We start from the raw sequence: 19,937 nt of genomic DNA on the forward strand, positions 1-19,937 counted from the left end.
CCTGGTGAGACTCCTGCTGCCACCAGCACCTCAATCCTCAGAGGAGCCTGGCCTGAGGGCGCGGCCTCACCTGGTAAATGTCTAAAGCCTGCATCGCGTACTTGACGAGCTTGATGTAAATCTGGGTCTCTTTGGGCTGCAGCTGCTTGTTGGGGATGAACTGAGCTTCTGGAAAAAAGAGCGCACAGTGAGTCGCCGGGAGCAACACCCCACCCAGGACGAACACATCTAAGCGACTCAGGAGCGGGATTACCACCAGGAGCTTTACACGACGTGATGCCCCACGTGATGGTCTTGACGCCGCAGACCAGGGTTTTGACCAGACTCCGGCAGTCCGTGACCTGGAACGTCTGCTTGTCCTCCTTGTCCTTCTCGCCTTGCTTCTCAAAGGGCGGCACGGGGGCTGGGGTCACCGGGGTGGCGGGCGTGGGCGGTGGGGGCGGCGGCGGGGCGGGGGCGGGGACGGGGGCTGGGGAAGGGGCTGGGCCCGGGGCTGCAGGGGTCGCGGGCACCCCGGGCAGGGCCGCCTCCACCGCCCCGAGCTCAGACTGAGGCTTGCACTTCTTAAAAATGGCAGAGAGCTGGTACCGCGCGATGGTGTGGAACTTGAGAACAAACACCTGTCAGGAAGGGAAGGTGGAAGGCAGACTCAAGTCACTCTCTTCACCAGGCCAAGCGCCTGTCCAGAGGACAGAACAGACTCTCGGAAGCCACCTGCTGGAGTCGGTTGTTTCCCCTCCCGAGTTACTAGAGGAACCTCCCCCAGGGAGAAGCAGGGGGTGACCGGGCTGATGAGCAGGGCTGGGACGTGCCCTGGGTGCGCTCCATGACCCACACTGCCCACCCCTGACCTGGCACTGGACACCTCCCTAGAGATGTTCACGGACAAGGGAGCGCTGGGCTACACAGCGTCACGGGAGACACCACTCCAGACTGTCCTTCAGGAGAGTGCTGAGCACGCCCGTGGTTGCCTCCCTCAGCCCTGACTGTCCTAGGAGGCGGCCCGTGACTGTCCCGAGCAGGGGACGAGCAGGCCAGCAGAGAGGGTCCAGCATCTCGCCGCAGGACCCTCGGCTAGTTGATGAGGGAGTGGGGACTTGAACCCAGGGAGTCTAAACACCCAGGCCCCAGCTGGGCGACCAGGCGGCCGTGAACTGCGGGTCAAGTGCTCGGTGAACACACAGCGCGGGGAGGGGGAGAATGCGCGGGGTGGGGCTGGGCGGCGCGGGGCGCGCGGGGCGGGGCGCGGCAGAGCCGCACCTCCAGCATCCGCATCAGCACGTCGCGCCCGTTGCCGCTCTCCTGCTCGCTCTTGGAGCGGATGCAGTCCACCAGGTTCAGCAGGAGCTTGCAGGACATGGTCTGGATGCTGCTGGGCAGGGACTCGTCGTCGATGTTCTTGGCGAAGAGCTGGACGGCGAGGGAGAGGTCGCTGAGGGGCAGGTGCTGGCGGACGTGGTGCACGAGGTCGGCCAGCGTGCTGTAGGCGAGGGGCCTGCGGGCAGAGACCTCCGCTAGCACGTCTCGGCGTGCCCTGGCCCCGTCTGCGGGCCACCAGCTCCACCGCCCCAGGGACACCGGCGGCGGGACGGCTGGTCTGGGCACACTGCACCCGGTCCCGCGTTCCCCGTTTCCTCCTCCCGGCTGTAGGAGTGAAAGGCTCCAGTCTTGTCTTATTGCTCAAATCTTTTCTAAGTTGAAAAAGATGGTTGCCTTCTTGCACATAAACGCACCTCCATGTTCATACCGTGACACCTGGTTAACCTGAGCAGAACCACCTACAGCTGGGCCCTGCCCCGAAGGGGCTCTGCTGCTCAAATACAAACAGCCTGTCAATTAGTACCTTATAGGTCATGTGTCACATCTCCTACTTACAAAACAAAAACACAACACTAGTCAAACAGCTCTACCTACAGTGTAAATCAAGACAGCGACTCTGATTCAGCCAAGGCACATAGCAAACCGAGGCATCTCTGAAACTTCCTGCAATTCTCGATCCAATGGGAGAGGAAAAGCCCACAGCCCACGTTCGTAGGCGCTCCTGACACAGTGCCGGATCCCTGGCCCCAGCGCTGGCTTTACCATCATACCTGAGAGTCTCCCGAGCGGTGTATCCTGAGCCAATCAGAATAGATTCATCAAACAGCTTGTCCATGCACGGAATGAACTCTGGAACACAAACATTCATGGCCTACATCACTAAACAAGTCAGGCGGCCAGCAAGTCCCGTAACGGTGCGTCCACAGGAGCAGCTCTGCGCCAACCAGCCACCCAGACTTGGGAAAGCGGGAAGGAGTGCACACACGATGCTTCAGTCCAAGATGCTGGTTTCGCTGGGCCACGCCAGCCACGGGCCTCACACACATCAGTGTCAGAGATAAGCCGTGCGCCTCGTGTCCCTGGCGGGGAACCTGCCCCAGTGCTTCATGGCAGTTCAGTCCAGGGTCCTTGAAAGCTGGTACCGACCACCTAAGGGGGCGGTAGTCCCTAAATGCCCCTTTATCCACTGCCCTGAAGTTGTCCTTCTTAAAGATCTTAAAGTTGGTCATCGTGGAGAAACAAGGATACTTTATGTAAACTAACAATGGGCTTCAAAATAAATATCTGAAATCTTGTTTGGAAGAAAAAAAACAGCAGCCTCTAAAAGCTGAATTCAACCAGTCAAACATCTAACCTAACTTCAGAGAGTAGTGTCTTGGAAACCTGTTGATCTCTGTAGAGTTAACAAGACTGAAACCAAGCTTCACGGCCCCAAAAGAGTGCCTGATAAAGATCCACCCTGCCTGCTGGGTCGGGGGTGACCAAACAAACATGAGAAAGGTTTCTATCCGTCAGCACTTCAGCACGGACAAGCCTCCCACTGCGTGGCTCCCCACCACACCTCCAAAGTCGCTATTACTCAGATGGCGGAAAACCCAAAGTCAGTCACTCCAGACGCGACTCAGTCACTTCAGCAAACAGATTTTAAGACATTCTGTGTAAAACTGTTCATCATTTTCACAGCATGGAAAAAGAAAACTCTGTCTTCCTCTCACCTTTTAAAACTCGCTGGCTGTGAGTCAGAAAAAGCAAATGGGTATTTGCAGTGTCAAAAGATAGGCAGTCAGGAGGCAGAGACATACCGAGAGCTCCTCAGACTGCAAACTGGGCTAAGGAGACTCACATTAATCATGAAACTGTTGAAGGGATAAAGCAAGAACCCTGGGGGCAGGTGAAACAGAGAGGCCTTCAGAGAGAGAGGAACGAGGGGGAGAGGGGAAGAGGGGAGACACAGGAGAGAAAACACAGTCAGAGCAGCAATAAGCAAGGCAGAGGTCAACGGAGCCAGAACGCTGAGCGGGCCGACGGCCCAGCCCATGTGCAGACGGGCAGGCAGAGGCCGGGCGCACGTACGGTTTCTCAGCTCGGTGGTGAGGATGTGCTTGGCGGCGATGAGCAGCTCCTTCCGGAGGTGCGCGGTTTCCGCCGGGCAGTTTGAAAGCAGCTGTAGCATTCCTTTGACCATCTGCTGAGAGTACTTAGTCACCAACTCCTGCACCAGGGAGAGGAAAGCAACGCAGTTACATCGGTGGGCAGCTGTTGAGAAAAACCCAAGTTTTACAAACTTTAAAACAAAAAAAAATTTCAGGTAGGACTACAGTTGGCTCAGAGGACCCTCAGAAAGTAACAAACAAGCATTAGCCCAAAAGTCTGGTCAGTCTGCGTGTTGCCGCCCTGCTGGGAGAGGCGGCGACACAGGAGTAGTTCAATGGGATCACGGAGGCCCTTTTTGTTTTCTGCGTCTTTCCGTCCTTCAACAATGTCCCTGTTACAGGGAAGGAGGGAGAAATAAACCTCGAAGTTAAAAAACGAAATTCTTCACTCAGTCATCCCATCGACGTGAGTCACGAATGACACCTTTAATCAGCTCAGAATGAGCTCAAGTCACATCTGCCTTCTGAGGCATCTCAGGAAGTTATTCACGATAACTCAAGCTGACCAAAATATCAAAGGGCATCTAATTCAGATTTTTTACTAATATAAAAATGTCATCTCTTTGACATTCTGGGAAAGGCCAAAAACTATGGGGACAGAAGACAAACCAGTGTTTGCCACAGACGGGAGGTGGGAAGACAAAATTGACCATGTATGCATAAGAGGAATTTTTTGGAGGATGGAAATGTTCTATATTTTGACGTACTGGTTGGTGGTTAGGTATGTATTTGTTGATTCAGCAAACTATACACCCACAAAAGGTAAACTTTACTCCTTGTAAATTGTATCTCAGCAAACCTGATTTAAGACAGAAGTCAATGCGCTTACCTGGTAAATTCTGATGATGTAAGCTAAAAATGACAACGTTTTAATTTGAGCAGCAATGAAATCAGCATACAGCTCCTTGTTGTAAAGTTTATGTTGCCTACGTGAGAAGTGGTAAAATTGACAACATTAGCTCTCAGTTCTTTAGGTGACATTATATCACCTACAGTAATTACCAAGCCCAAAAGGTAGACTTCTACACAGCAGAAACAGTCAATGTGCCCACACTTTTACGCAGTTCTGGGTAACATAAGGAGGCCCTAAAGACATAAAGCAGGCCGTTCTACCAGGCCCTTGGGTAACCTGAACCCCAACAGTCAACGGGAGACCGACCCGCCTGCTGCCCAAGGCAGGCACCTATTTGAGCAATGAAAGACCTGTGCCACAGAGGTTCTCAGAGCGGATCCACCCTTAGATCCTGCACTCGAGTGACCCAGAGCCAGTCAGGCTGCAAGTCAAGAGACAAGTGATAAGGGTCTGAGGAGGAATGCCGTGAGGTCAGGGAGGATGCTTTGCTGAGAGGCTTCACAGGGCCTGGCCCGGGCAGTGACTAAGGGTGATGGGGTAAAAGAGCCTCCGAGCCCTCATGCCAAGAGGGGCAGCAGGAAAACAGGCTTGAAGGTGAGGCGGCCTGGAACATCTCAAAGCTGAAATCGAGGACAGGAAGCCCTGATGACAGTTCTAAATTTACATGACACCAAGGACAAAGGGGGCATGTCATCTTTCCGAAACAAGGAATGAAAAAAACCATTACTATCATCATCAAAATTTAAGTTCAGAAAGCCACAAATACATACAAGTTAAACCAAAATTTTATCTAAGTTTCTTGTTTCACAAATGACGACGAGAAGTATAGAGCCATTTGGATTAAAGAGCGACGGCGGTCGGCCACGTCACTGGCCGAGAAATCTCACCTGGCTTGCGCAGATACCTGAATTGCAATGGTATTCATGATCAGGGGCACAAATTCCGCAACGACATTGTGGATATTCAGTTTGTAGAGCTAAAAGCAAACACATCAGATTCTTATGCTTCTTCACTCTGATTACAGCAAACTAATTTGGCATAGCAAAAACACTGAGATTCATTACTCGGCACACGTGTAACATACACATCTATTTGCCACAGTAAAGCAGGTGTGTAAAGTGCAGTAAAATGAGAAGCCCAAAACCCAGAAACTACTGGAAATACGCATACCTGATACATTAAGACAACAATGATGGGCAATTCTGCCAACACTTTCAAAGAAAGTGATCCTCTGGGAATGATGGAATGCTGGAAGAGAGGAATACAGAGGACTGTGGTCACCACCTTGGCACCTAAAATAGCCCCCATCACTGTCCCACTGCTGAGCACCACCCGGTCATAATAAAGGGCAGGGAAAACACTGACTCATCTCTGCAATTATCTGTGGTGAAAGCAGCAAAATATTTTGAAAACAAAGCAAAGAATTATCATTCAATGTAAAGGGTTTTATATTTTACAGCGTCATCACTTGTAGAAAAATCCTCAAGAAAATGTGTCAAAAAGACATTCAATTGACTGGAGAAATTAAAAAAAAAAAATTTTTTTTTAATCTGTTATAGGCTTCCCTGATAGCTCAGTTGGTAAAGAATTTGCCTGCAATGCAGGAGACCCCAGTTCAATTCCTGGGTCGGGAAGATCTGCTGGAGAAGGGATAGGCTACCCACTCCAGTATTCTTGGGCTTTCCCTGTGGCTCAGCTGGTAAAGAACCTGCCTGCAATGTGGGAGACCTGGGTTCGATCCTTCTGTTGGGAAGATCCCCTGGAGAAGGGAAACGCTACCCACTCCGGTATTCTGGCCTGGAGAATCCCATGGACTATACATAGTCACAAAGAGTAGGACTCGACTGAGTGACTTTCACTTTCAAAAGAAAAACAGTAAGAAATATGTACCTAGTTTTATTCAAAGGTACTTATAAACAGGAAAAATACTTAAAATAAATAAGAAAAAAATAAGTCTTTTAATATATAAAATCTCAAATAGGTAAGGAAAATATCAGCCTCAAAACACAAATGGACAATGAATGGATAGGAAAAGGGAAGTGAGAAAAGAAACACAAAGACTGATAAACAGAAGTTCCTAATTCAGGAAGAGCAAAGAAATGAAAGCTTTGCTCCTTATAAACTAAAATGTAGTTTCCTATTTATCTTAGCTCATATTGAAACAGTCTGCAAAACACTGCAGTAGAACAAATACAGGTGATTGTCTTGATTTAATCATAGAACACAGTCATAGTACATACTCAATACATATCCCCTCTGTGGCAAGTGCTACAGATTTAACACATGAGCTGCAGAAAATAACAGTGTTACCTTCACAAAACTCGTGGTTCATGAACTTTCCTACAATGAGAAAATGCAAGTGGCGGGGCTGTAACATTCTAGAACTTCCGTGCCCAGAGCCCACATGGGCAGGCACTGAACTACAGGCTTATATGTAGTTTAAAGGGACCTCACTACTGCTGAAGCTAAGGACAGACCAGGGCCCCCCGCAGGGTCAGCTGCTCCTTCTGGTTCCCGATTCCAGCACGATTCTGAGCGTCTCTGCATCAATAGTGAGCGACTTCACGTGCACACCTACAGAGCACAATCAGTGAGGCTCTTGTGCGCACACATTTATTTGCTTATTTTAAACGTCTCCATGTGTGTAATTTTTACAAAAAAAACAAAAAGCTTAGTGGTCTAAAAAGTCAAGAGCTCAGGCTTCCTCTATCGGGGGAGGAGACGCGGATAAAAGCAAAGCTAGGAGCGGAACAACGGAGACACGCACGGCTCTCGTCTCGCTGTCATCACGCTCGGGGTTCACCTTCACAGCGATCGTCGTGACCATTCCGACCATCTCTGGGGGAGGGACGGTGTTCTCGGGGATCACCTGAGGGTTCTCAAAGTAGCGGTTCTACAGAAAAAGAATAGCAGTCATTTTTCCTAAAGTCAAACACAACACTCCTCTTAATAAAACACGCCTGACGTGGGGCGGGGGGGTGCTCAATGTCCTGCCCACGTATGCAACACCAACCCCACAGTACTAGGAGCCCCCCTTTTCTCAGAACCATGAAGATAATACGACACATTCTCCACCTCCAGCGGAGAACAGACTTGCCCACAGCACTCTCCACTAGTTTTTCCTGGCCGATGGAAGAGGAAAGGCGTGCCACGTGAGACTGCTACCTCAGTGAAGCAGGAGGATGCAGCCCAGCTCTCTAGTGATGAGGAACCAGGAGCTGGTCCCTACTGAATTAACTTCCCAGTCTCCTAAATAAGGTCAGATATGGAACAGAAGCCAAGAACAAGACGTCTTTAAAAGCCAGGAAGGGGTGGAGAGGGAGCTGGGAGGGGGGATCGGGATGGGGAATACATGTAAATCCATGGCTGATTCCTGTCAATGTATGGCAAAAACCACTACAATATTGTAAAGTAATTAGCCTCCAACTAATAAAAATAAATGAAAAAAAAAATAAAATAAAAAGCCAGGAAGGACCTCACTGGCATGCTTTGTTCTCAGTGGAATTTGGGCTTCATGTTAAAAAAAAAAAGACAGCTTCGTAAGAAAAACAGCTCTTCTTTGATCAAAATGGTAGCTGACACGTTGATAATTTGGTAACTTGGGAGGCAATGTAAGTTTTACACACTACGAGCATCACCGCCTCAATGGACATGAACCGGAGCAAACGCCAAGAGACGGCAGAGGACAGAGGGGCCTGGTGGGCTACAGTCCACGGGGCTGCAGAGTCAGACACGACTGAGCAAATGAACAGCAGCAGCAGACTAAAATCCTTAGAAAACAAAAGGTCAATTTTCCCATGTGTTAATTCTTTAAAAAATTCAAGCTTAAAAAAAACCTTTACAGTAGAAACTCTGAAACAAACACGTTTATGGACAATGATCTTATACCACAGCATTATTTGTGGTAGCAATGAATTGAAAAATGGGGGGAACCAGGGAGAAGGTCAGAGTACACGAATACGGCAGAATTATCGGTCACTCAGAACTTCCAGAGAGAGCCAGACTGCCAGAGAGAGCCCTGGAGGACGCTCCCCACTGTGACGGCTAGTCCCAGCAATGAGGGGGGGACGGGGAGCGAGGGGGCGCTCCTCTTCCACTCCACACACTTGAACGAGTGGCCCTGCTCAGAAATAGTTCAAGATATGGAAAAATTTTAATGACATAGAAAAATGTTGCAAGTATACACCACTCCCCAAAAACCTTCAAGACTGAGTGCAAACCATCTCTACAAAACACAAAGTGAAACTGGAAACAGCAACGTCAATGGTTGCTTACAAGTAAAAAGATAATTATGGACAATTTGTTTTCCTTTTTTTTCAATGCAAAACTTCTACAAGAATATACTGCTTTTATGTAAAAATACAGTATTTAAACAATGAAACCAAAAGGACTCTTTTTCAAGTGGCTAATTTATCAACCGCTATCTGGGAGATGGTGAAGGACGGTGAAGGACGGGGGAGCCAGGCATGCTGCAGTCCATGGGGTCTCAAGAGTTGGACACGACTTAGCAAATGAACAGCAACAATTTATCAACCTAGATTCTGACTAAATGTTCCTTGTTGTAAAATCAGTACCCCTCCAATTATTCCTTTAATCCTTTGGAATAAGGAAGGAATATAAATGATAAATTCAAATAATATAAAAAACGGCATACCACTACTTTTGGAAGCTCCTTGTAAATCTGTTTCACAAAATCCAAAAAATGATGAATCTAAAAAAAAAAAAGACAATATAAAGATATCTGTAAACAGAAAATGCTTACAGTAAGAAAAATACCAATAGTCTTCATATATAAGATCCCATGAAACAGGCAAGAAAAATGCCAGACTCAAGATACAAATAGGCAATGAATGTGAACACACAGATCAAAAAAAGAAAAAGAAACCAAGACTGATCAACAGAAAACAAGTTTTCTAATTCAGGGAGAGCAAAGGAATGAAAATGATAATAAATGCCACGTCTTGCCTTTCAAAAAGTAGTAACACCACAAGCTGGAGGCAGTGAGCCAGGGAGACTCGCGCGCACCGAGGCACGCAAGCTGCTGAAGCCCTCTGGACACAGGGGACCAGTGGGCTCAGAGGCGTTCGAACGTGACCCCTGTGACCTGGGGATCCTACTTCTAAACGTTCAGTCTACAAGGTAATTTAAGTTGTAAACAAATACTAGGTTACGGTCATAAGATAAAAACTCTGAAATGCCCTAACTATCCAAAACTGTAAAAGATTATCATATACCTATTACAAATTAACTTTACAAAACATTCATGATTGGGAAACATACATACAAAGTGAAGGGAAACAATCAGGATGTGATATGCTATCCACAGTTGAATTATAAAACCTACAGACACGTAAGGTGGGAAAAAAGAAAGGAAACGCAGAGTGAAAAATTCACACAGCAGAAGGAATCCATCAGTGCACTTCATAAATGCCATCAGAATAAACACTTACTTCCTGGGTGATGGGCGGCCTGAACTGTTTGTGTAGTTCAATAATTATTCTCAGACAAATAAGAACGTTTTCTTCATTTTCCGTCTTTAAAAAAAATACATTTAGAAGAGTTATATTACTGAAAACTTATCTTACTAAAAAGATTAAATAGTATTTCCTCAGCATTTTTCACATATACACCCTCCACCAACCCACTTAGATGTGATCTGCAGAAAACTGATAAACCCGCAGAACACAGCCGACCCAGACAGGACGTGTTGGTGGCCTCCGGTGGACCAGCTGACGATTTCCCACCTGTAGGTTCTGCCAGAGTCAACAGATGAGTAACCAGCAAGTCACACTATGAACCAAGGTCTTAACGACAGACACGTCTCACTGCTTGCAAAGACTGCCAGAATAACAGCTGAGCACCCCAGGTGCACTGGACGTGCTAACGCGGCACACACCATGGGAGCTGGGGTGCCATCCACATCCCAACAGAGGAAGCCAAGGCTCAGGGCAAGAGGAATGAGGCTGATGTGACGGAGCCCGCACACGGGCAGAGCCAGGGCCTGCGCTCAATGCTACACCCCCCAGAGCTCATCTTCCCAAGGGGCCCAGAAGCACGATGGAACGCTAAACATGTCAAGACTGAGGACAGCAAGGAAACGATGCCAGAGGCTAGCTTACCAGGTACCACATGGATTAACCCCGAGAATCTGAGCAACTCTTCACGACAGCCATACAAACACAGAGGCGCAAAGCCAATGACCCCCGAGCTCAGACCCCCGAACTCTGTCAGCCACCACCCACTATGTCAGCCAAGCCCCCAGTGACTCAAAGGAAGATCTTCATTAAATAATCCTTCTTAGTAATCTGGCTGGCAAAGTGGGAGAAAACAGGCAGTTAAGACAACTTCTATTTGTGAAACAGAACTTCACTGATAGGGAAACGGTTGTTTACACACAGGATTTTACTGTAAGAAAGTCATTAAAAGCTTTGAAAGTGGCTAAATAAAAAGAACTCTCCAAAGTTACCTCTAAAAAGCGAAACATCACAGATAAAACATTTTTGGTATGAGGACGAAGATGCTCGTTGGTTGGTATCCGATGAATTATTTCAAGAACAAGCTTCCGCAGTTGCTGTTGAGGAGAAACAAAGGGTAAATATGAAACCCTTCCAAGAGTTCCAAGATAATTTTTTGCATCCTACAAGTGTCACACACGCCTGCACCCAGCACTGGGAGCCACCGTGCTACAAGATGGAGCCCATTTTACAAACAGTCCTATAAATTATTTAAATGTAATCCCAAGCATGTACTACAAACTGGTATTTTCAGTATTTCCGTAGCTGTGTACTAAGTCAAGTAAGCCAAATTTTCTTCCACACCTCATGACCACTGCCAGCAGAAGGACAAAAACGAGTGCGGGGGTGTGAATTTAAGACAGAAAGAGCAGAACACCAATGAAACTTCATCGGCCATCTCCCTGCATGGTCTCAGCTCAGCTCCCGGGACGGGCTCTCCAGGTACCTCGGGCTGAACGACTGACCGTATCGCAGGCTGTGCCAGGCTTTCGTGATTTTGTCTACTGAACCAAGAACTCAAACGGAACTCAGAGGTACAGCTCAAGCTGGCACCACACGAGAATGTTTCATTTAGCAATTCACTTCCACTGGTGCTGAGGTAATTTTTAAAATTCTTTAAGAGATACAAGCTGAAACATTTATAGGAAAAAAAAAAGATGGGGCTGTTTTAAAATGATCAAGGTCAAAGTGTGTGGGGGAGGTGCAAAGAGGAGGTGGGGGTGTAGATAAGAGCGGGCAGTTACAGGAACTGAAAACAGTGTGAGGTTAGAGTTGGGCGTCAGGCATGGGGTGGAATTCTCCCCCCACAGGTACACATGTGTGAACTCAGCTACAACACGCAGCCCACACACGCGCACTGGCCGGCAAGTGTGGAGAGAGATGGCCATGGGGAAATAAAACCAAGACAGCTGCCTGAGGAGGCAATGGCCGTGGGCAAAGTGACCCTTATCCGACAAAACCTCTCTCATTTTTAAGGGCAGCCCTAAGCGTTTTGAGTTGTTTTCAATCACAAGGGCTGGGACCCCTACAGCAGGACATTCTTCTCTTGAACAGATTACCTGGGCTGGTTTCTCCTGAAGAAACTGAACTTCTCCATCTTGAAGAAACGTAAGGAATCGAGGGATGATATGTTCCAGGAATGTGGAATATTGAGGAGAGGAAGTCACATTCTAATCATGCAGAAAGAAAAGAAAACCGCTGTTAAGGTCTATGTAAGTATAATTCCATTGCAAATTCACATATTACAATCATCTCAAGAAACATTTTAGGAGAGCTGATAGCAATTTTTAAAACTTTCAGATGCTTTAATGATAACATAGTTTGAAATAAGTTGACTGCTGCTTCTGAAATCCAATTCAAGAGAACTAAATGCTAAAATTTACTGCTCAGCCTAGAAAAGCTGATGCTGTGGAGAACGTATACTTTGGAGCCTGTCGGGGTTGACTTTGCCACCCTCTAAGGGGACTTGGTCTGAATCTCTTCATCTGGAGAATGAGGAGCCTGACCACACTAAAATGGAAAACTCTAGGTTAGTATGAGTTAGACAAACATCACGGGTGTTAAAAGGAGATTAGGAAATGAAACTGCGTTCTGGAGACAGTGAAGTCAGATGGTGACCAGGGCAGGGTCCAGACCCAACTCAGCAAGTGTAGACCTGGGACAGGCCCCTGGCCTCCTGGTCCCACCGGTGAAGAGGCTATCACCTCCTGCCTCAGGTAACGGTGTGAACAGCACACGAGCTGGTACACGGAAAGCCTTCCGCGCTGCCCACGGTAAATGCTCAGCGTCCCCTCACTGTTACTTACAGCTCGCCTGTGCTTCACAGACACTGTGCCTTTTACTCTTCCTCACTCAATCCTCACCATGACTCACTAAGTATTTTGTCCATTTCACAGATTTAAAAAAAAAAAGCTCGGAGCCTGCTGACTGTCAGTCACAAAGCTTTGGGAAGTGGAGTCCGCTTACGAGGATCTAACACCCAAAGGCTCCTCCCTCTTCCCCCTGAAGGCCTCACCTGCACATTCAGCACACACAACTGCACTCCTATCACGTGCTCAACGGGGATAAAACGAGGACGAAGGTAGACAGAGTTCATGTCCTTGGAGTCGGGGGAGGCAGCAGTGTGGTGGAGAAGACAGGTAATCAAGAAACAATTGGTAACACAGAATTATGATGGGGAAGCGCCAGGGTACGGGAACCTAACAACGAGGCCTGACTGAGTGGATGGAACCAATGGCAGAGCACACCCTCCGAAGAAGGGATGTGGATGTGAAAACCTAAGAGGCCAGCAGGGGTTAACACGGACAAAGCGGGAAGGTTCTAAGAAAAGCACGTGTGAAGGCACAAACTGATGAGAACGTGTGAGTGTCAAAGGCACTTACTGAACTTCTTAAAGTTTCCATGTGGCAGGGATGGGAGTACAAGAGGGAGGCGCTAAGCTTTTACTGTCATGAGTCTGAGAAGCCCATGGGTTGCAACTCAATGTGTCTGGCGCTGCAGACGCTGATCTGGGCAGAGGACACAGGTCCAGGGTTGCCTGCTGCCTGAGAATCTATGAAGGAGGAAATACAGGCAAAACCCAGAAAACTGTGTGCCGCCACAGGAACAAAGAAAGAGCCGCCATTTCCTGGAATACACACGCGAGCACTGGTCTCCCAGGGCCAAGTTCAACTCCAGGGGCTCTGAGCCCACAGCACGCTGGGCAAGGGGGCACCCCCAGGAGCTGGCAGCCCCTCCCCCAGCTGCCTGCGAATCACTGAGGACAAGAACTGAGCTTGTCACTTTTCATCCCCAACATGTAACTTTTATGAAACTTTTATGAAACATTCAAGGATTCAAGGAAAAGAGGGTAAGAGTCAAGTTGGAACACTATCAAGGTTATCTAGAAAGCCAGCTCATCGACCCGTCAGCACACACCATCCAGATTCCACAGCTTTCAAAGCATCTTAAGTGTCAAATTTCCCCCACAGGACAGATGCAACAAGTTGCTCAGTTATTATGCCAGGATTCCAACTCAGCCCCCAGCTTTTCGATCCACAGGAATTTTCTCCATGATTTCTTTTTTTTTTCTCTCCGTGATTTCTAACTTGAACGTTTCTCTATTTTCTGTCAGGAGAGACGGCCCCTATGATACTTACTTGGCTTGGAATCTTATCCCTAAGTGGTTAATGAAATGAATTTCTAAGATTCCTCAAACCCTTGCACAGTCTTCATTTCACTCATTTCATTTAAATATTTAGTTCTGGGATAGGAGTGGCGCTAATTTAGAATTACTTTCTGATGGTCATTCCAAGTGTTTCCTTCTTCGAAGGACTCAGTTCTCTGAATTTCATTTAAGCTAAATGTCTATCAAATAGATTTCAAAAGTCACTATTTGGAAAAGCCCCAAGTGCTTTTCATTCTGCTAATTTCATCAATGCATCTGAGACCGAAGAGGGAACTGACTTGCTAACTGCCAGACTCTCGCCAACAGGAGAGGAAGGGGTGAGACACTTCACTGGAAGAGCCCCCTGCACCCAGGAGGCCTGGCCTACCTGCCACTCCTCCAGCATCACAGGCGGCGCTGTGATCTCAGCCTCTCAGGTAAACCTCTGAGCGCCATGGTTCTGTCAATAAAATGCAGAATGCAGGCCTTTCCTGTTCTACTCCCACCTCTTTTTTCAGTGTTTAAGTGCTGTGTTTTTGTTTTTTTTAAACAGTTTGCACTAATAGCTTGGGTGGAAGAGAAAGCTCTTTTGCTCAATCTCTAAATATCTCAGGATTTTTTTTTCCACCTCAGTACAAGGCAACACGTTCTTAAAAACATCTATTTAACACAGAACAAAACCAAACAATTCCCCTACCAAACAAAAATACCATCCATTACTATAGATAGTAAGGTATCGGGTTCAATCCCACTCACATTCATCTCATGTTTAGTGATGCAAATGACAGAGGCCAGGAAACATTTTGTCCCTAACAATCACATTAGCTCTTTGAGAAAGGTTTTACCATCCCCGCATTAAAAACAAGAAAGTCACTTTCTCTTTGGCCTATGAGGCTGACTGGCACCAGACTAACCGTCAAGTTGGACAAAATACAGATAACAGTTTTGGGCACTGGACCAGAGGCAGTGCAAGGCCGTGATCTCCAGAAGAGGGGGAACTCATCAGCCGCGCCCCACCTCGACTCTCAGCCTGGGTCCCATTTCCCGACTGGGCTCAGGAGGCCGGAGCCCAGGGTAGGCACCTGGAAAGTGGCTGGAATCTGCAGGGCAAAGCCCCAGAGGAGAAGGAACTACAGAATGGGGGTGTGGATGGTCTCCCCAGAGTCCCAGACAGACCACTGGGCTGTACTTCTGGTGAGAGAAGGTAAGACTACCTGAGGCTTGCCAGGGAGTTGGGGCTTGAGGACTAAGAAATGAAGAGACGTCAGAGGTCTAGCAAAGTTAGAGGGTACTGCGGGTCCCGCCTCGACACAGTGCAGGGACCTAAACGCCTGGAGACACCTCAGACACTCAGCTGACGAAGGACCACGCCCCCGAGGAAGGCCTAGTTTAGCCCCAACCCAACAAAGCCTAAAATCAATCTCCAGTGAGAGCCACACAGAGATGGGGTTCGGAGGTTGAATCCTACCAAGTCAGAGGGACTCGGGAAACCCCTTGGGCTTCCCACAGACCCTCTCTAGCACAGCATAAAACCAAACCTCCGCAAGTTCATTGAGATCGGCCAGCACCTGCACTGCTGACTACAGAACAAATATCAACTCTTCCAAGAGAGGTAACAGAACCGAGTGTCCCTACATTTCACGCACGATGTCTGGTTTACAATCAAACCTACCAGACACACAAGGAAGCAAGGTAACGTGACCTATAGTCAACAGAAATCAACCTTGATAGAGCCCAGATTTTATATTTAGCAGAGACTTACTATAATAAATATGTTCAAAGTATAAAAGGAAAATATGGTCTCAATAAATGAAAATGAGGAATCTCTGCACAGAAGTGACATCTAAAGCAGCAGCAAATGGAAATTATAGAAAGAACAGTGACTAAAACTTTAAAATTAAAAAATACAAATAAACTGAAATTTAAAAATAGCATAGCAGATTGGAAATGACAAAAAAACAGCCATTGAAATCTGAGGACAGATCACAGAACAAAGAGGGAAAAGACAAGAAAAATGAATAGAATCTGAGCAACCAATATAAAATCGTAGAATGTAAGACCCAGAAGAGAGAAACTGAGTCTCGAAGAAGTTATAAACAGGAGAGCCAAAACTGAAAGCCAGCACTCATTCCACATAGTAACATAACATCCATTACTTAACGTAACAAATCTACAACAGAAGTCTGAGTGTATTCTGAAAGCATACGCCTAGAAGAGGTATACGGTATTTGAAAAGTGAAAAAAAGGCCAAATACCTAAACAAAACAACATTTCTCAACACTGTTTGGGGCTCAACTATCACTAGTGTGAAGACAGTGGACAGCACTGTACAGATTTTCAAATTTCAATTTTGAAATACAACACATTACATTAACAAAGAATATGACTTTCCGGTGACCAGCGAAAAGACTACAAAGGAAACTGTAGGAAAGTACATGTTGAGTATGTATCTCAAAGTGAAAAGGTATAAAATATAAAGCTCATACCTCGAAATTTTCACTAACTTCCTGCATCATTTTTAACTTTGTTTCATCAGCTGTAAATAACAAAACAAATGATCAGGTAATTGAAATTATGTTAAGGGTGTTCCTAAGAATTACTGGATTTAATAATTTAAGAGAAGCAATCAGATCTTATCAGTTTGACTGTCATGGTCCAAAAGCAGGCACATAACTAGTTCCCTAAAACCAGTCACACGCATTCGTACTCCGACACACACGTGTGCATGCACAGACAAGGACACACATACATACACACACACACACACACACATGCCTCTTTGGAGCTCCAGCCAGCAATGCTCATCAGTTTGCTTCTCCACAAGCCAGAGAAGGGGAAGTTAGGAAAAAAGTTAATGTGACTACTTATCTCAGTGTGGGCATCATCTAAACTGAGATGAAGGTGTCACATCAACACATTTCTTAATGACAAAAAGCATCAACTCACGTGTGTTTACATCTGTGAGAGCTGCCACAAACTGAAGGTATTTTTTCATCAGAGTGGTTTGGTCAACCACCGTGGCCCCTTGTGTTGCAACAAACGCCATTTTTCTTTTGAGTTCGTTTGTTTCTCAAGAGAAAAGTATCATGTCCATAAGTTCGCCCAGCCTACGAAAAGAAGCACATGATTAGCTTAACTTATTGAGGGCATAAATTCACAGTCTCTAGGAAAATCTTACCTAAATGCCTGTGTTAATCTAAATACTTTGCCATTAATTCAGAAAACCACATGACTCTCTCTGCTTTTTTTGGAAAGTAAAAGTTACTAAGTCCATTCTATTCATTTCTAAACATGACTTTTATACACAGATGCTTTTCTTTCCTAGAGTATGTCCATCTTCTCCTAGGCAAGGGGTCAGCAAACTCTCTGTAAAGAGCCAGATAGTAAATATTTTGGATTCTGTGGTCTGTCACAACTCCTGAGCTCTGCTATAGCCACAAAACATCCATAGACAACTTGCAAATAAATGAGTGTGGCTGTAACTCATAAACCTTGACTTATGGACACTGAAATTTGAATTTCACTTGAATTGTACCATGAGACATTATTCCTCTTTTGATGCCCCTCCAACTATCCAAAAAAAAAAAATTGTAAAAACCATTTTCAGTTTTTGTGCTGCATAAAAGTAGCCACCAGGCTGTATGTGGTCTGCTGACTGTGGTTGGACCCTCTCTGCATTGGGTGACCCCAACTTCACAGTGCACTAAAATCACCAGGTACCAAAGGTGGACTCCCAAGCACCAGGCAGAGAGGAGCCCTGGGAAGCTGTAAATTTTGTCCCCACCTGGGCACACTTTAGGCACTCAGGAAACGCTCCTGGGATGAATGCACAGGTGCTTCCAAAGAGCATCTCAGCGAGTTGGAAACAGGTGTGGATGACCACACTTTGAGCACTGCAACTCCAGGTGGAGAAACAGACCTGGTTCCTGTACTAAGAACCCTACTAAGAACCTGGTCCAACTTTTTATCCATCCTCCCTGCGTGAATACCCGGCTCATTTCACTCTGCACGAAGGCGCAGTTTCAGGACTCGATTTTCTTTCTTCCTTCAACAAATACAGCACGAACTCCTCTGCAGGCTCTTCCACGGCCCTGCCTCCCAGCTTACGCTACCCAGCAGCTCCCACTTCTGCGATCCCCAAGCGATGGGGACCACCCCCACCCCCTCCCGCCCAGAGACAAGAGAGAGCCCCTTCCGGCCCAGCGCGTAGCCCGCCGGCTCCAGGCAGAAGGCACTAAACGGAACCAACCGGAGGGGATCCCGCCGGCCGCACTGGACGAGACCCGACTTCAGGCTTCCTCCTCACTCCCCACCCCAATCCCACCCCCGAGGGGACCCAAGATTCGGGGTCATGCCCTCCCCTTGCCTAAGAAACTTTGGGGAGCTGGGGCGGGGGGGGGGCGGCGTGCGTGCCCGAACTTCTTAAAAGGCTGGAATCCCCCCTCCTTTCCACCGAAGGCATCAAACTCTCCCATTTTCCGGGACTCCGAGGGGCCAGGCTCGCTCTCTGCCCGGGCCGGGGGTTGGGGGGCGCCCCTGAGGGGAAGACCTCCCATCCCCACCTTGCAGGCTGGAGAGCAGCTCCAAGAGCCGGAGGCCGAGGGTGCGAGCCTGGCTCGGGTCCCGCCGCCGCGTCCCGGCCCACGTTCGGGGCTGGGGGTCGGGGTGTTTCGGGGTGGGGGGGAGCCCCCCGAGCTGCCGCCGCCGCCGCGCCCGCTCGCGACAAACGGCCCCGCCCCGCCCCGCCCCGCCGGGCCAGAAGGGGCGCTGTCGACGGCGCTACCTTCGCTCCGTGCGCCGGCCGGGGCGAGCCAGGCGCCTGCGTGCAGGCCGAGAGCAGCCCGGCCGGCCCGGGGGTGCAGGGGTGGGACACGGGGCCCCCCCAAGCCCGCCTTTCTTATCGCCCCGGCCTCAAACGGCCCGCGGCCCCGCTCCTTGGGTCACCGTCCCCCGGTCGCCCAGCGCCCGCCTCCCAGCGCTGGGCTACGGCGGGCGCCGAGGGCCAATTCCCGCGCCGCTCGCCCTCCGCCGTCCCGCGCTCTGCCCGCTCCGCTCCCGGGCCGGCCGCGCCGCCCGGCCTGAGCCCCGGTGTGCGGTGGTGTGGGGAGCGGAGGGACCCCAGGGGCGCTCGAAGCCTCTCTCCGTCGCTCCGCTGGCCGCCGCGCCCGCAGAGGCCTCCTCACGCCCGGGCCCCGCCGGAACCGCCGCCGCCGCGCGCGCCTCCCGGGGCAGTTCCGCCGCCCTCTGGCGCAGCCCCGCCTTGGTTCCCGCACTTACCCCGACCTCGGCGGCCGGCCGCCCGCAAGCCCCGGCCCGAAGAGGCCCCACGACCGAGCCCTCGTCTCGGTCGCGCCGCGCGGCGCGCAGTCCCGCCCCCACTTAAAGCCGCCGCGCCGGCCGCCCGAGGACTAGGCCCGGGCGCACCGCCCTCCAGTGGGTGCGGCCTGGGCGGGCGGCGGGAGCGGGGAGGGGCGTCACGCCCGGGTGGGCACGGCCGGGCGCTTTTAAGCCTGCGTCCGCTGGGGCGGGGCTGCCGGCCGGGGAGGGAGGGGCAGGCAGGTGACCGGCGTCTCTGGGCTTTTTCTGCCCTGAATGTCTTCTCCGGAGCCAGGAAGCTGGGGAGGAGGGACGCTTGCGGGGGAAGTGGGGGCACCCTTAGCAGGTGGCGGACGGGCCTGGGAAGAGGCCACCCCTGAACCGAACGTGGCAGGCTGGGCGGGGTTTTCTCCTTCGCCGGCGTCCTGGGGGTCCCTCTGAGCCCGGGGAGGGGGAGGAGGAAAGGAGGGTCTTTGGGAAAGACCGAGGCCGCAGACGGACGGAGACCCTGAAAGCAAAGGGCAACCCAGGTGTTCTGCCTGGAGGTGGCCGGCCTGGTCAGTTCCTGCAGTTCCATCACCCTGAGGCTAGACCGCAGATGAGGCGGAGGCCTTGGACCAGAGCAATGATGACAG

At 49.3% G+C, this 19,937-nt stretch overlaps 1 protein-coding gene across 9 annotated transcripts in view; it reads right to left on the reverse strand.

The window, feature by feature from the left end:
- LOC122432763 (transformation/transcription domain associated protein) overlaps positions 1–19,418 on the reverse strand; it is an 88,338-nt gene extending 68,920 nt beyond the window's left edge. For 5 of the 9 annotated variants that reach the window (XM_043454882.1, XM_043454888.1, XM_043454885.1 and 2 more), the window contains exons 1-16: positions 19,264–19,418; positions 16,933–17,093; positions 16,473–16,522; positions 11,900–12,010; positions 10,793–10,897; positions 9,777–9,860; positions 8,981–9,037; positions 7,094–7,219; positions 5,497–5,574; positions 5,214–5,302; positions 4,303–4,399; positions 3,394–3,532; positions 2,091–2,169; positions 1,261–1,495; positions 254–620; positions 71–168 (exon numbers count right to left, since the gene is read on the reverse strand). In XM_043454882.1, the coding sequence (XP_043310817.1) occupies positions 71–168; positions 254–620; positions 1,261–1,495; positions 2,091–2,169; positions 3,394–3,532; positions 4,303–4,399; positions 5,214–5,302; positions 5,497–5,574; positions 7,094–7,219; positions 8,981–9,037; positions 9,777–9,860; positions 10,793–10,897; positions 11,900–12,010; positions 16,473–16,522; positions 16,933–17,032 (1,815 nt within the window). In that variant the 5' untranslated portion in view covers positions 17,033–17,093; positions 19,264–19,418. Of the gene's footprint in view, positions 1–70; positions 169–253; positions 621–1,260; positions 1,496–2,090; positions 2,170–3,393; positions 3,533–4,302; positions 4,400–5,213; positions 5,303–5,496; positions 5,575–7,093; positions 7,220–8,980; positions 9,038–9,776; positions 9,861–10,792; positions 10,898–11,899; positions 12,011–16,472; positions 16,523–16,932; positions 17,094–18,548; positions 18,674–19,263 lie in introns of those variants that run through there. The other 4 variants (XM_043454884.1, XM_043454881.1, XM_043454886.1 and 1 more) reach the window with 3 other exon arrangements.
- Positions 19,419–19,937: the final 519 nt, after the last annotated feature.

The sequence above is a fragment of the Cervus canadensis genome, chromosome 32, assembly GCF_019320065.1.
Source record: "Cervus canadensis isolate Bull #8, Minnesota chromosome 32, ASM1932006v1, whole genome shotgun sequence".
NCBI lineage: Eukaryota > Metazoa > Chordata > Mammalia > Artiodactyla > Cervidae > Cervus > Cervus canadensis.